The sequence below is a fragment of the Cebus imitator genome, unplaced genomic scaffold (genome assembly GCF_001604975.1).
Source record: "Cebus imitator isolate Cc_AM_T3 unplaced genomic scaffold, Cebus_imitator-1.0 Scaffold17, whole genome shotgun sequence".
NCBI classification, from domain to species: Eukaryota; Metazoa; Chordata; class Mammalia; order Primates; family Cebidae; genus Cebus; species Cebus imitator.
Window position 1 is genome coordinate 96,757 of NW_016107332.1, and position 17,123 is coordinate 113,879.

General features: G+C 36.5%; 1 protein-coding gene across 4 annotated transcripts in view; it reads right to left on the reverse strand.

Annotated features, from left to right (window-relative positions):
- LOC108289427 (TBC domain-containing protein kinase-like protein) overlaps nt 1-17,123 on the reverse strand; it is a 114,151-nt gene that overhangs the window by 96,286 nt on the left and 742 nt on the right. For 3 of the 4 annotated variants that reach the window (XM_017508856.2, XM_017508862.2, XM_037731615.1), the window contains exon 2: nt 10,434-10,655. In XM_017508856.2, the coding sequence (XP_017364345.2) occupies nt 10,434-10,626 (193 nt within the window). In that variant the 5' untranslated portion in view covers nt 10,627-10,655. Of the gene's footprint in view, nt 1-1,191; nt 1,900-10,433; nt 10,656-17,123 lie in introns of those variants that run through there. The other variant, XM_017508874.2, reaches the window with a different exon arrangement.

A 17,123-nucleotide genomic window follows, 5' to 3' on the forward strand; every position in this document is an offset into this window, starting at 1 on the left:
AATTCAGTAATGACTGGATCAAGACATGGCCTTGAATGGGAAAGTAGAGATGGACAATTGTGTACAGGCAGACATGTCAAGTGCAGGAGCAAAGTACTATCTCGGATCATATCTAAGTTTACTCTGTCTAGTGAAATAGGATTATACAGAATAATCTAAACACAAAAATTAAAAATGCTGTAAATGAAAACCATCATTTTCAGATAAAAGACTCCAATTGTAGAGGAACAGGACAAAAATGAAATAGCAAATGATGAAGCTAGAGAGAGAGTTGAACAGGAATAATTAACAAGAATTTAAAGAAAATTAAATTTAAAAGAACATGTATTGAGAAAAAAAGAAAAAGGAAAGAAAACCATGAAATGAAAAGTCAAATTCTTTACTCAATAAAGAAAAGAGTATGCAAAGTTGAGCTCCATGCAATTTAGTACAACAGTGAAATTCCAGAAGAAAAATACAGGTAACATTATCAGAAAACCAAAAAGAAAAAAGCTGCATTCCTTTGCTTTTCATCTTACCACATTTTGTCCATTTTCCTTATACTTATCTGGCTCCCTCCCCTCAGTATCCTCTGTAAATCTTTACTTCTTCTACCCAAATTGAAATGCTGCCAGTTTCTCCACCTTTAATTCTGGGTCTTCTTACTGTTTTCTCATCTCTCCCAAGGCTGAAAAATTCTCAAATTTTATCACAAGCCCAAAACTCTCTTCTGAACTGCAGGCTTTTAATATTAAAGTTACCCGAAACTCAAGAAAACCAAAACTGAACTTAATATTTGCTTTTCAAGTCTGTCTCCTTTAAAACTATTTCAGTAAATGAAATCACCATCCAGCAAATTACTCTAGCTAGAAACTAAACAGTAATCTTCCCTTCTTAAATCCAAATAAACAAAGGGTCCTGCTATTTTTATGTCTCAAATATTTCTAGAATCTATATAGTTTGCTCCATCTGCCACAATCTGGGCCCAGCCAACATCATCTCATTAGATAACTACAACAATCTTTTACTGATCTTCTCATATTAACTCCTATTTCTTTCCAACATATTTTCACACTAAAGCCCAAGTGATAAAATAATAAGAAGTCTGAATATGGAACTCCCTCTCTAGCTTCATCTATGTTATTTTATCTTAGTTTACCAGCTTTCAGCCACACTGATCTTCCTTCTGGCTTCCTGCCTTAGGGCACTTACACATGGGTTCCTACTGCCTGAAATGATCTTTCCCATTCTCTTCTCCAGTTAACTCCTACCATGTAACAAAGTGGTTAAGAGTATAGACTATTTTATCTGGGATCAAACCCCATTTTTACTACTAATTAACTAACTGACCTCAGGGAAATTGTCTAACCTCTCTATGCCAGTTTTTTTTCTGTAAGATGAAGAAAAGAACAGCACCTACCTCAGAGAGTTGTTGTGAGGTTGAAATAGTTCATCTAGACAACAGATTGTGGAAACATTATAAAGCTTTAAATTGACATTTTTTCCACATTTAGGTATCTGGCAATTAATTTCTTAATAAGCTGCCTCATTATAAAAATAATTTGATGCAGCTGGATTTACTTCTTTGCCCTGACCTATAAGAAGTATACAATCAAATTTATGGTCCACCTAAAAAAAATTAATATTACTAACCTCATATCTTATTCTAACTTTCTTTTCTCTCTGAAAAAAATAAGAGTATGACACTTCAAAATATCCTTTGACATAAGGATTTTTTGAGTTGAAGGCAATTAGTTCACTGCTCTCCCTTTTTCTAAGCAGAACATAAATCTCCCTCTGTAAAGGTTAAAGGAACTTCCATTTGATAATTTCCATTTCCTATACCAGGAAGAGGAAAATGACTCTTAATCTCTATAACAAACGTAATAATTCTTTTTGGTTTTTTGAGGCAGAGTTTTGCTCTGTTGCCAAGCTAGAGTGTAGTAGAGCAATCTTAGCTCACTGCAATCTATGCCTCCCAGATTCAAGCAATTCCCCTGCCTCAGCCTCCTAAGTAGCTGGAACTACAGGTGCACACCACCATGGCAGGCTAATTTGTGTGTGTGTATGTATTTTTAGTAGAGATGGGGTTTCACCATAATAGCCAGAAAGGTCTCCATCTCCTGACCTCCTGATCCTCGAGCCTCGGCGTCCAAAAATGTTGAGATTACAGGCATGAGCCACCGCGCCTGGCCAATAATTCTTATTTACCTTACATTTCCAAGTCACCATCTCAAATCCAGGATTTCCCAGAAATCCCAAACCCCTTTTCCTTTGTCTACCCTCTTCTCTATATGTCCTCTCCCTTTGTGAAGGTGGTATATAAGCCTTAATTCTAACTACCTCCTTGATTCACATTTCTTTGTGAAATCTGTGCATACAGATTAAATCTGTTTTTTTACACATTTAATCTGTGCACTCCCACCAATTTACAAATTCCACAGCAATGTCAAGAAGTGACCTCATATGGTCTAAAAGGGAGGCAGGAATAATCCTCGTTTAGCATGCAATAAAAAATAACCATAAAAATGGGCAACCAGCAGCCCTTGGGGCTGCTCTGGCTATGGAGTAGCCTTTCTTTTATTACTTCGCTTTCCTAATAAACTTGCTTTCACTTTACTCTATGGACTTGCCCTGAATTCTTTCTTGCACAAGATCCAAGAACCTTCTCTTAGAGCCTGGATCAGGACCCCTTTCCTGTGTCATGATCATAACTCACTGCAGCCCTCAAACTCCTTGTGACAAGTGATCCTCCTGCCTCAGCCTCCTCAAGGGGTAGGACTACAGGAACAAGCCTGGTTAACGGGAGAGAAAAAAACAGTTAATCAAACTGTCTTTTATCAGTTTGATTCCTGGCGGTACCATTAAGCATAAGAGAATAGAGAAAGGTTTTCTCCTTTCTTACATCCTCATCTTGATTATTTTTCTTTCATGTACTATATGTAAAATATTGGATGAATGTCTGCATCTTGTCTCAAATTATTTTTGAAAAAAAGTAAGTTTATAATTAATCAAGAGACATAAATATCTTTTTAAAAATAAGAATAGGCCAGGCACAGTGGCTCACACCTGTAATCCCAAAACTTTGGGAGGCCAAGGTGGGTACATCACAAAGTCAAGAATTCAAGACCAGCCTGGCCAAGATGGTGAAATTTCGTCTCTACTAAAAATACAAAAATTAGCCAGGCACAGTGGTGGGCACCTGTAATCACATCTACTCGGGAGGCTGAGGTAGAGAATTGCTTGAACCTAGGAGGTGGAGGTACAGTGAGCCAAGATCATGCCACTGCACACCAGCCTGGGCAACTGAGTGAGACTCCATTTCAAAATAATAATAATTAATAATGATAGTAAGATTTTGTATCTTAGGAATATGTCAACAATAAAAGGCCAACATCTTTTGAAAATCCATCAGTTCTCTTAGGCCACCAGCATCATCAAAATAAGGAATATAAGCAAATAAAATATTACTGACAGAAGAGCCATTGCTCTGTGTTCTAAAGTCCTTTATCCCACCAAAATCTTTTATATAGGAGTTTGATTAACATCAATATATAATTTATTATTTCATATTTTTAGAGACAGGGTCTAGCTCTGTCACCCAGGCTGGGGTGCAGTGGCACAATTGTCAGAGGTGTGTAAACCACAGCAACTCCATCTTGAATAGGGGCTGTGTAAAATGAGACTGAGACCAACTGGGCTGCATTCCTAAGAGGTTAAGGCATTTTTAGCCACAGGATGAAATAGGAAGTCAGCACAAGATACAGATCATAAAGACCTTGTTAATAAAACAGTCTGCAGAAAAGAAGCCAGCTGAAACCCACGAAAACCAAGATAGCCATTAGAGTGGTCTCTGGTGGTCCTCCTTGCTACACTCCCACCAGTTTACAAACTCCACAGCAATGTCAAGAAATGATCTCATATGGTCAAAAGGGGAGGCATGAATAATCCAACCCTTGTTTAAAATACAATAAAAAATAACCAGAAATATGGGCAACTAGCAGCTCTTGGGAATGCTCTGGCTAGGGAGTAGCCTTTCTTTTATTACTTCACTTTCCTAATAAACTTGCTTTCACATTACTCTATGGACTTGCCCTGAATTCTTTCTTGCACAAACCCAAGAACCTTCTCTTAGAGTCTTGATTGGGACCCCTTTCTTGTAACATAATCATAACTCATTACAGCCCTCAAACACCTTGTCACAAGTGATTCTCCTGCCTCAGCCTCCTGAAGAGGTAGGACTACAGGAACAGGCCACCATGCCTGGCTAATTTTTTTTTTTTTTTTTTTGGTAAGGACAGGATCTCATTATTCTGCCAGACTGGTCTCAAACTCCTGGCATCAAGCAATCTCCCCGCCTCAGCCTGCCAAAGTGCTAGGATTACAGGTATGGGCCACCAAGCCCGGTCTTGATATTCTTCAATGCAAAATTAACATCCTCTTCTTTGTACTCTCATAGCGTAGCACATTTTACATCACCTATTATAACAACTACTACTGTATTATTTAATATAATTGTGGATGTATTTTTCTGAACTATTTCTGAAGCTGATTTGGGACCTAGGAAAATGAGTTACTCATGTTTGTATATTTGCACCTAGCACAAGGAGGGCCATACTATCAGGCAATGGTCTATCAAGATATAACCCCAGTGTACTTGTATGTCAAAGCAGACTTTAAGAAATGCCATAGTGGACAAGAAAGACTGGTTCCTACAGAACTCTTCAACTATGGAATCCAAGATGGCCAAATAGGAACAGCTCTAGAGTGCAGTTCCCAGCAAGAACAACGCAGAGGGTAAGTGATCACCCCATTTCCAAACGGGTTTTCACTGCCCACAGACCCAGAGGTTCCCAGGCCGAAAAGTGCCAGGAGTTTCCAGCAAGGCTATTTCAGCCAGTGTTGCGGGTTGGCGCCCAGAAACTCACACAAATCTGGGCGGCAGTTTCAACTGGCACCTGAAACGCCTGGGAGACAGAGCAGCCCATTCAACTGAAAGGGAGGGGGCTGAGACAGGGATCCAGGTGATGTGGCTCGGTGGGTACCACCCCCACAAAACAAGCAATCTGAAACACTCTGGATTGAAAGTTTCACACCAAGCACAGCTCAAACTAAAGGGATAAAGGAAGATTTATCAAGCAAATGGAGAGCAAAAAAAGGCAGGAGTTGTGATCCTAGTCTGTGATAAAATAGACTTTAAACCAACAAAGATCAAAAGAGACAAAGAAGGGCACTACATAATGGTAAAAGGATCAAGGCAACAAGAAGAGCTAATGATCCTAAATATGTACGCACCCAATACAGGAGCACCCAGATACAAAAAGCTAGTTCTTAAAGACCTACAAAGAGACTTAGACTCCCACACAATAACAGTGGGAGACCTTAACACTCCGCTGTTAATATCAGACAGATCGATGAAACAGAAAATTAACAAGGATATCCAGGACTTGAACTCAGATATGGACCAAGGGGACCTAATAGACATCTACAGAAATCTCTACCCCAAATCCACAGACTATACATTCTTTTCAACACCACATTGCACCTACCACATAATAAGAATCAAATAGATGCAATAAAAAATGACAAAGGGGATATTACCACCGATTCCACAGAAATACAAACTACCATCAGAGATTACTACAAACAACTCTATGCATATAAACCAGTAAAACTTGAAGAAATGGATAAATTTCTGGACACTTGCATCCTCCGAAGCCTAAACCAGGAAGAAGTTGAAGCCTTGAATAGACCAATAACAAGGGCTGAAGTTGAGGCAGTAATTAATAGCCTACCAACCAAAAAAAGTCCAGGTCCAGATGGGTTCACAGCCGAATTCTACTAGACATACAAAGAGGAGCTGAAACCATTCTAAACAATACAAAAAGAGGGAATCCTTCCCAAACCATTTTATGAGACCAACATCATCATCCTGATACCAAAACCCAGAAGAGACTCAACAAAAAAAGAAAACTTCAGGCCAATATCCATGATGAACATAGATGCAAAAATCCTCAATAAAATACAGGGAAACCGATTGTAACAGCACATCAAACAGCTTACCCATCACATCAAGTAGGCTTCATCCCAGGGATGCAACGCTGGTTCAACATACGCAAGTCTATAAACGTAATCCACCACATAAAGGAACCAAAGACAAAAACCACATGATTATCTCAATAGATGCAGAGAAGGCCTTCAACAAAACTCAACAGCCCTTAATGCTAACAACTCTCAATAAACTAGGAATCGAAGGAACACATCTCAACATAATGAAAGCTATTTACAACAAACCCACAGCCAATATAATACTGAATGGGCAAAAACTGGAAGCATTCCCTTTGAAATCTGGCACTAGACAAGGATGCCCTCTCTCGCCACTCCTATTCAATATAGTATTGGAAGTTCTAGTCAGAGACATTAGGCAAGAAAAAAAATAATAAAGGGTATTCAATTAGGAAAGGAGGAAGTCTCTATTTCCAGATGACATGATTGTATATTTAGAAGACTCTATCATCTCAGCCAAAATCTCCTTAAACCGATAAGCAATGTCAGCAAAGTGTCAGGATACAAAATCAATGTGCAGAAATCACAAACATTCCTATATACCTATAAGAGACTAACAGAGAGCCAAATGAAGAGCGAATCCCATTCGCAATTGCTACAAGAGAATAAACACGTAGGAATACAACTAATAAAGGATGTAAAGGACCTCTTCAAGAAGAACTACAAACTACTGCTCAAGGAAATAAGAGAGGACACAAATGGAGAAAACATTCCATGTTGATGGTTAGGAAGAATCAATATTGTGAAAATGGCCGGACTACCCAAAGTTATTTATAGATTCAATGCTATCCCCATCAAGCTACCAATGGCCTTTTTCACAGAACTGAAAAAAAACACCTTAAACTTCATATGGAATCACAAGAGAGCCCACATAGCCAGGACAATACTAAGCAAAAAGAACAAAGCCGGAGGCATCACACTGCCAGACTGCAAACTACACTACAAGGCTACAGTAATTAAAACAGCATAGTACTGGTACCAAAACAGAGATATAGACTAATGGAACAGAACAGAGGCCTCAGAGGCAACACCACACATCTACAACCATCTGATCTTTGACAAACTTGACAAAAACAAGCAATGGGGATAGTACTCCTTTTTTAATAAATGGTGTTGGGAAAACTGGTTGGCAGTTTGCAGAAAGCAGAAACTAGATCCCTTCCTGACACGTTACACTAAAATTAACTGCAGATGGATTAAACACTTAAACATAAGACCTAACACCATAAAAACCCTAGAAGAAAACCTAGGCAATACCACTCAGGACATAGGCATAGGCAAGAACTTTATGACTAAAACACCAAAAGCATTGGCAACAAAAGCCAAAATAGACAAATGGGACCTAATTAAACTCCACAGCTTCTGTACAGCAAAAGAAACAATCATTGGAGTGAACCGGCAACCAACAGAATGGGAAAAAAATTTTGCAATCTACGCATCTGACAAAGGGCTAATATCCAGAATCTACACAGAACTAAAACAGATTTACAATAAAAAAAAACAAACAAACCCATCCACAAGCAGGCAAAGGATATGAACAGCCACTTTACAAAAGAAGACATATATGAGGTCAACAAACATATGAAAAACGCAAATCAAAACCACATTGAGATACCATCTCATGCCAGTTACAATGGCAATATTAAAGAATCTGGAGACAATAGATGCTGGAGAGGATGTAGAGAAATAGGAACACTTTTACACTATTGGTGGGAGTGTAAATTAGTTCACCCATTGTGGAAGACAATGTGGCAATTCCTCAAGGACCTGGAAATAGAAATTCCATTTGACGCAGCAATCCCATTACTGGGGATATATCCAAAGGATTATAAACCGTTCTATTATAAAGACACATGAACACGTATGTTCATAGCGGCACTGTTTATGATATCAAAGACCTGGAACCAAGATAGACTGGACAAGGAAAATGTGGCACATATACACCATGGAATACAATGAAGCCATAAAAAATGATGAGTTTGTGTCCTTAAGGACATGGATGAACCGGGAAACCATCACTCTCAGCAAACTGACACAAGAACAGAAAATCAAACACCGCATGTTCTCACTCATAGGTGGGTGTTGAACAATGAGAACACAGGGACACAGGGAGGGGAGCATCACACACTGGGGTCTGTTTGGGGGGGAGGGACAGCGGTGGGGTGGGGAGGCTGGAGAGGGATAACATGGGGAGAAATGCCAGATATAGGTGACAGGGGGATGGAGGCAACAAACCACATTGCCATATGCACCTATGCAACAAACCTGCATGATCTGCACATGTACCCCAGAATCTTAAGTACAATAACAAAAATAAATAAATAAATAAATAAATAAATCTTCAACTCATCAGCATCTTTATACCTTTTGCTTCAAAGCTAGCGTTCTATCAGCTCTGACCTTCAAATTTGTTCCCTATGAAGAGAGACCCTTAAGGCCTCGACATGACACCACCCATGCTCTTGCTTAAAAGATTAAGCCAAACATGACAGGCATTTACTAATATTTGCAGAATCAATCAATCAAAGACAACCTTGTACAGTAAAAGAAGTCTCAAATAATGTATACTTTAACATGTCTGTGTGTATATACAGATGTCAATATGAAAAATCAAATATTTTTCATCATCTGCTAGATAATTAACTTTTTTTTTACCACCCTCTTTCCCATGTCTCTCACCAAGCCCCCTGACAACATCTAACTATACAGAGCACTAGGTATGTGGTAGAGCTCAACAGTGGTTATGGTACTGAATATCTCTTATTAGAATTCAGGCAATATTTGATTATACACGTATAGCAATGTGTACAATCTTTCAAAAAATAATACAATGTATTAGCATTCTAGTTTTCCTTAATTTCCTTTGTGTGACCTTGGATGAATTAATTGTGAAGCTTGACTTAATTGCTCTGTGGCTTAATTTCCTTACCTGTAAAATGATAGTACCAGTTCCTACCGCAGAGTAATACTATGAAACTTAAGTTAATTAAAACATGTAATTAAAATATGTAAAACACTTAGAATATCTGACATATAAAAACACTCGAAAAATTTTTATAATCAATAATCATCATTACAAAAAATATTTCTACTCGCAGTCTATAAAACACAAATATTCTAAGTAAGTATTTTAAGAGAAATAAACCAGGGAACTTGAAAGCCTAGTTTAGTCTATTCAATAAAACTGTAAAGAAAACATAGTTTGCATTTATCAGTGTTTTTATTCTTAAGTTGAAATACATAAAATAGCCATTTTTATAGGGAAAAAAGTTGAATATCCCCCACTATATAGGGTTAACTTTCGGTTTTTTTATATCTACAAATTATTTTATGTTAGAAAAATTAAATACATTTCACTGAAATGCATTTAAAAGAATTTTAAGAAATGCAAACTTAGCCTGTAATTAAGCTTCCAAAAACAATTTTAAAATAAGTGAAAATATTGCCACCATAAGCATCTTTAAGTGGAGAATGGAAGAACCTGGTTACACTACTAAAAATGCAGTAAACATTTTCCTCAAACACGGACTTTTTAACCAATAGGGCTCAACTTTTCTAATTTAGTTCTCTAAATGGGCTCCTGTATAAAAAGACTAATGGAGGTTAAAAAAAAAAAAATCTACTGACTCTCTTTACATTTGAAGACAGTTGCCAAAATCATTACTTTCAATCATAAAATATATTCTGTTAGATAATTCTTCTAAAGTTTCTAAAGAAATATGCTTACGACTAGAGAGTTTTCCTGAAAAGGAAAATTAAAAATCCTGATTCTCAGATCTGAGAAACATTAATCATTCAAATATAGTTGTTCATTCATTCATTCATTCAACTAACATTGAGTGCTTCCTACGTGCTCTGAGGTCACAAGCAAAGGTCCTTAACCTTAAGAACTCAGAATCCTCAGAGGAGAAAAATTAAATAGAAAATAATAAAATGTCATAAAAGCTATAAAAGAATTTAGGAAGGAGACTTAGCTCAGATTGTAGGGAATAGAGCATAGTATCATCCATGAGAGGAAATTGCAAAGTACAAAATTAAGGATATGCAAATCAAAAACACTCAAAGCAACTCAGCTTGGTTGGAATGAAGGGTTAAATTAGTGGAAACAACACGCAATATATCGAAAAGGGATTAGTGCAGACTGGATCAAGGACTAGATGAAGGATTTTGCATGCCATAGCCTAGTAAAGTGTTTGAATTTTACCTGGTAGATTTGCAAATAAATGGACAGTGTATGAGAGAGGCAGGGTGGGGAAAAAGGAGGAGAGAAAGAAGGACATGGGTGCACAGGTACCAATGATAGCTTTATATATTCAGTGGATACCGTATTTATAACTTAGGGTAACAAAGTAGAGAACATAAATAGGAAAAAAAAGAAAACAACTTACCATGCTTTCCCCTAGAAATATCCACATATTGGCACAGTCTGGGATGGGTGATGGTTTTAAGGATTTGAAAGCGACCTAAAATTTTGATGGAATTTGGTGTGAGAGGAAGCCCATTGCTTCCACAAACATCGTGTGGCAGAGCGGAGGCAAAGAAGGTAAAGGCTCCCATTTCAGCATCCTTCAAGGGAAACATTTTTGGAGTCCTAGGTCTTCTAAGATAATCTAGAAAAGGAGAGAGTTTCAAGCCAGACAGACCAAACCTTAACCATGATTAACATACAACTTGGAGGAAAATGCCAATCTGAACACTTTTACTGTGATGTTTCACTTCACAGTAAAAACATCGAAGTAAAAAAATTCTAAAATATCAGGCGACAAAACACCTAAGCATAAATGTATATTGCAGCTCTAAATCAAACTCAAACATTTTCAGTGGCATAAAAAGGAAAAGAGAGATTATTCCATCTTCGATGACATCTGACAGTTTAAAAAGTAGAGGAAGTAAGTTTCTGCATCTTCGTATTATTGATAAGGCTCTTCTCTTTACCTAAATATTCAATAACCCACATACCATCGACAACCTTCTTTCTCATACAGTGCGGAAAGTCAGGAAAGAGAAAATATAGATACCAACTAGAAACTAAATAACCAGGGACCTTATAACAGTAGTCAAGCTTAAACTAGCATAACAGAAGGCTCTATAATATTAATAATCAGTTTTCATTTTTATGCTAGGTGTTTTACATAATGCAAGATCTGACTTAATCATCTTAATAATCTTGATAGAGCTATTATCTCCAGTTTAGAGGTAGTTGTTTCACATGAATAGCATGAGGCACCCTATTTGCACTGACTCCAAAATAAATAGGGCCCCCAGAGTTGTGTAAGGTAACAGCCTGGAGATTTGGAAATTTGCTGCTTATCAATCTGAATCACATTAAGGTAACCATAACAAAAAAAATAGGTCTCCTGACACAAAAATATTTTACCCATGTGTCCCACTAAAAAGACATTCTACTGGTAAAGCACTGCATTTTTCCCTTCTCAGCTTTTATAAAAAATATACTGGAATTCCAATTCAATAAGACCACTTTTCTTATGTCTGACAAGAAACCTTACTGAAATCATTAAAAATATAGTATTTAAAAATGTACAAACGCTTAACAAGGAAGAAAAAATAAACAGGCCATGAGGTGATGAAAGATTTCTGGAAACCTATACAAAACAAAATATATATGGAAGAGTATTGTCACAAGAAGCTGAACTAAATAAGCTACAGCCTATAATTGCCAGGAGGTTTGTTTGGCCTCTTCAGATTCAGAGGCTTCAAACGCAGAGAAGGCAGGAACAATGGTAAACAACAGTCAAAGAGGGTTTAAAAGTGTCAACTCTGCCACCAGCCCCACGGCATAAGCAGTTGTTTACCCTCCATGAAAAAAAGAAAAAGATAAGTTTCTTCTCTAAAGAAGTTGAACAAACTGTCTGAGAATTACAGTAGTTGCTATGGTGAGTAGAGCAAACTCCTCACAATTCTGGAATTTGTAGGATCCCAGCTAAGATTTGGCTGTGCACACAGCCATTCTAAAACAAAATATAACAGTCAATAAGCATGTACACATACGCAAAGCTCCCAGGCAGCCTTCTTTAACTCTTAAATAATGAGTTGTCTGGGAATCATCAGATAGTTGAGGAAAGACTACAGTATAAAGGGCAAACAATAAAATAAACCTCCAAAAATCTCACTTTGGAAGCAACTGAAATAATTTATATATATACATATACATATATATATATAAACACACACACACAAACCAACTCTAATAAATATAGGGAGATTTGAGAAGATATTGCTTCCATTACCTAAAACAAATTATAGAAAAACCTATTATACAAAAGAACAAAGAAATGGCCAACAGATAAATGAGAAGATAAACAACCTCATTAATGATCAAAGAATTGCACATTAAAACCATATAAAAATTTGTATCTACCAGACAGTTAAAAATTAAGAAATCTGATAACACGTAATGTTAGAAGGATGTGGAAAAATAGGATCTCTAATTTAAGTGGGAGTATAAATTAGTAAATATAAGTGGGAGTATAAATTAGTAAAATCACCAGAAACGTTTTACACTATCTTGCTATTATATTCCTACACACACACACACACACACACAGAGAGAGAGAGAGAGAGAGAGAAAGAGAGAGAGAGAGAGACAGTGGATCTGTGGAAGAAAGGATCAGGGCTTTTTTGCTCCTAATATCCCCAGACTGGAAACAATGTAAATGTCCAATGGCAAGTAAATGGTTAAATAAATTGTGGTATATTCACCTGTATACACAATGAAAAATAAGCAAACTCTAGCAATATTTAATAGCATAGATGAATCTTAGCAATATAATATTGAGTGAAAAAAGGTAACATAAAACATGCCAATTTTCATAAAACTCAAAAACAAAAAATAAAATAATTATGGAATACTTACATATATTGTAAGAATATACTCAATAAGTAAGGAAATTTTTTTTTAAATTATCAGAAGATGGTTACTACCAAATTAAAGCAGTGGTAAGGTTAGGGAAAAATCCACAAGAAGCTTCAAAATCTTGAGAAATAGCCTAGTTTTTAGCTGGTGGATTAATGGGTATTCGTGTTATCATTATGCCTGTAATTTCCATGCTCTGTAGCTATATTTATCTACATATATGTATGTACGAATACCACATCTCATAATTTAAAAATTTTTCAATAAAACAAATTGATTTTCAACAAAGACAAAAGAATTCAACAGAAAAAGCCTTTTTTACAAATGGTGCAGGAAAAATATATTCATATATAAAAATTATAATCCCAACTTCAAAGATATTCATGTATGAAAATTATAACCCCAACTTCTACTGATACATCCACAAAAATTTAAGATGTATCATAGGCTTAAACGTAAAGGGTAAAGTTGTCAGTCTTCTAGTTGAAAACATAAAAGAATATATTTACAACCTTAGGCTAGGCAAAGATTTCTTAGATACAACAAAGCACTTGCCACAAAAGACAATTTTGATGAAGTAGACTTTACTAAAATTAAAAACATCCGCCTATCAGAAGGCACCCCTAAGAAAATAAAAATTCAAGCTAAAGGGAAATATTTACATCTATCTATATATACATATGACCTTTTAAAACCAAATATATGTATGTCTGTATATAACTGACTTGTATTCAGAGTCTATAAAGAACTACCACAATTCAATAATAAAACAAGCCGATAACATACATAGGTAAAATCACAAACATATTTTCACACAAGGCATGATAAGGAGAAAATGGAAGAATAATTTTGGAAAATATTTGGAAAACTCTTCTAAAGTTAAAAATATCCCTAACTAGTGACTTAGAAATTCCACTCCTACTAGGTATTTACCCAAGAAAAATGAAAATATTTGTTCATAAAAATGCTTGCATGAGAATGTTCATAGGAACTATACTCCTAATAGCTAAAAACCAGAAGCAATGCAAATCTCACAAGTGAATGATTAACATATTTTTACCATGAAATTCTATTCAGCAACAAAAATAGAACAAACATATCAAAATATGGATGTACCTCAAAAACATTAAGTTTATGAAAGAAGCAAACACAAAAGAGTGCATACTGTATGACTCCATTTAAATGTAATTCCAGAACTAGAGTTCTAAACAATAGTATTAATAACAAAAATCAGAAGATAGTACTGTGGATGGGGAAGAGGGGACTGAATAAACAGAAACAGAGGAACTTTCTGTACTGATACAAATATTCTCTTGATTGTAGTGGTAGTGGTTACACGGATGAATGCATGCATCAAAACTCATAAAACTGGCCACTTAAAATCAGTGCATTTTAATATGTATAAATTTCATCTCATAAATTAAGAGCCTATGAGAAGATAATAATTTTAAAAAGAGTAGAAGGCCGGGCGCGGTGGCTCAAGCCTGTAATCCCAGCGCTTTGGGAGGCCGAGGCGGGTGGATCACGAGGGCAAGAGATCGAGACCATCCTGGTCAACATGGTGAAACCCCGTCTCTACTAAAAATACAAAAAATTAGCTGGGCATGGTGGTGCGTGCCTGTAATCCCAGCTACTCAGGAGGCTGAGGCAGGAGAATTGCCTGAACCCAGGAGGCGGAGGTTGCGATGAGCCGAGATCACGCCATTGCACTCCAGCCTGGGTAACATGAGTGAAACTCCATCTCAAAAAAAAAAAAAAAAGAGTAGAAATTATATGTTTGGCGAACCAAATAGAGGCATTGGAAAATAAAGTTCAGACAATTGCTGAGAACGGGGAGCAAAAAGACAGGTAAAAACAGAAGAAAAAAGATAAGAAAGATAGCCTGTTCCCCAAGAGAAAGCAGAAAACCAATGCAAAAGGACTAGAATGCAACAGTGAGTGGATCGAGCCAAGCATCCAGCAGTCACTTTATAGGGAGTTTCAAAAAAAGGAGAGAAAAATAAAGGAGAAGAAATTGTGAGAGACACGGAGAAAATCCCCCATAGCTGAAGGGAAATACGTACCTTCAAATTAAAAAGCCTTATAATTTCAAGGATAATAAATGAAAAAAACCTATACTAAGACACTTAACTCCTATGAATGCATTCACAGTAAGAATAACTTGTATCTAGACACATTGCCATAAATTTTCAAAGCATCAAACGTTAACTAGAAAATTTTAATCATTTCAGAGAGAAAATGATTCTGCTATCAACAAATTAAAGTGAGAGTGGCATTCTCAACAGCGGTAATCAAAGTTAGAAGAGAGCCTGGTCAGTGGTGTGTGCCTGTGATCCCAGCTACTCAGGAAACCGAGGTGGGAGGATCACATGAAGTCAGTAGATTGAGACCAGACTGAGCAACACAGTGAGACTCCATCTCAAAGAAGAAAAAAAAGGAAAAAAAAAAAAGTTAAAGACACTGAAGGATTGAGAGCTGAAGGAAAATACTTTTGATTCTATACATCGTCGAACTACCAGTCATAAGAGCAAAGTATCATTTATAGCCATACAAACATTAAAAAATAAAATTACCTTCCACAGGCCTTTTGTGAGCAAGTTTCCTTAGGATATATTCCAGGAAAACAGGGGAAAACCCAGTAACAGAAGGCGAGGGGCTAAGAAAGTTATTCACCCAAGAGTGAATAAAAACCCAGGACAGAAAAAACAATACAAAAGAACTAGAATGCAATCTGTTCAAATGAAACAGAAAGCCACTGGGCTTCAAGGGGATTATCTTCAAGCAGAGGAATGGAAGCCTCAATGTGCGTCATACAAAGAATGAGAAGATTCGGTGAAGAAAGTACATCCACCTACCTATTCCCCAAGAGAAAGCAGAAAGGCAATCAGGAAAGTGGGGACGGTTAAAAACTGTGTAATTATACAGTCCAAAATATAAAGCATGCTCAACTACAGCACATTTTGCCATTGGTGGGAAAGAAATAAAAATCCATTTGACCTTGATATCACAGTCTTAGTACGGCACAAGAATCATGAAGTCAAAACTCTGGTGAAAAAATGTATCATGCCATACAGCTCGGACTTGCACCCAATAACAACTATAAAGCCATAATACTGTAAACATTTTATTGGTTTTTGGCATGTGAACAAAGCACACATATTGTAGTTAAGAAATACATTTTCAACCTTGACAATGTACAAATAAATGTTCAGCTAAGGGAAAGTGGGCATGAAAGTAGCTTCTGAGGTGATAAAGGAAAAGGTAGAATCATTACTTTTCTCGTTTTACCAAACAAAGAGTCAAATATATTTTTAAAAGTTGATGCGAAAAAAGTAGTTATGTATATTATTTCGAATTATAAAGCAACCAATACAAAAACTAAAAATTGTGATGACTATTCCAAAATTCAGAGAAGAGAAGTTGTGAATGGTGTGAGCTATCTCAAGAAGTCAACGACAAAGGAGTTAGCAGTTTAACTTATTAATCAACTTACAGATCTAATATTAGAAAAGGTTAAATGTGGTTATCTCTGAAGAATAGTACTGAGGGTAGGACGGGTGACACAGCTGCACTTTATTATTCAATCTTACTATGCTATACTATTTGATTTTCAATCGGGTGCCTTTATTGCTTAGACAGCTGAAAATAAAATAACCTAATAAAACACAATGATCAAAAAGACAAAACACTAATTAGCATAAAAGATTTCATCACTGTTCTGCTTCCACTACCTCTTATATGGTTGTACATAAAAAGGCTCACACACAAAAATACACACATACATTTGCTTACACCTGGTGAGTGGAAGAAAACCAGGAGGAAAAAAAAAAACACGCTGCGGTGAGAGATTAGATGAGGGAAACAACAATGCAAGCAGTTGGGCTTGATCATTCATTCATTCAACAAATATTTTGAAGCCCCTATTTTAAGCCAGTTGTTTTTCTAACTGGTGGGCAAAGGACAATGAACAAGTCAGACTCTGCCCTCAAAGAACTTAATGACTCAAACGAAGGGAGAAAGTAAAAAACAGGGCAAAAGATACTGGTTTTATCATGAATTAAGGTTTCACATTTCTTCAACAGGAAAATGATACTAATTCATTTACTTTATATATACATTCCTTCAAAAGGTTATTTTTGTCCCAAATAGATAGAAACAGGGCAGGGGCCCTTGAAAAGCAGACACTGACAATTCTCAAGTAACC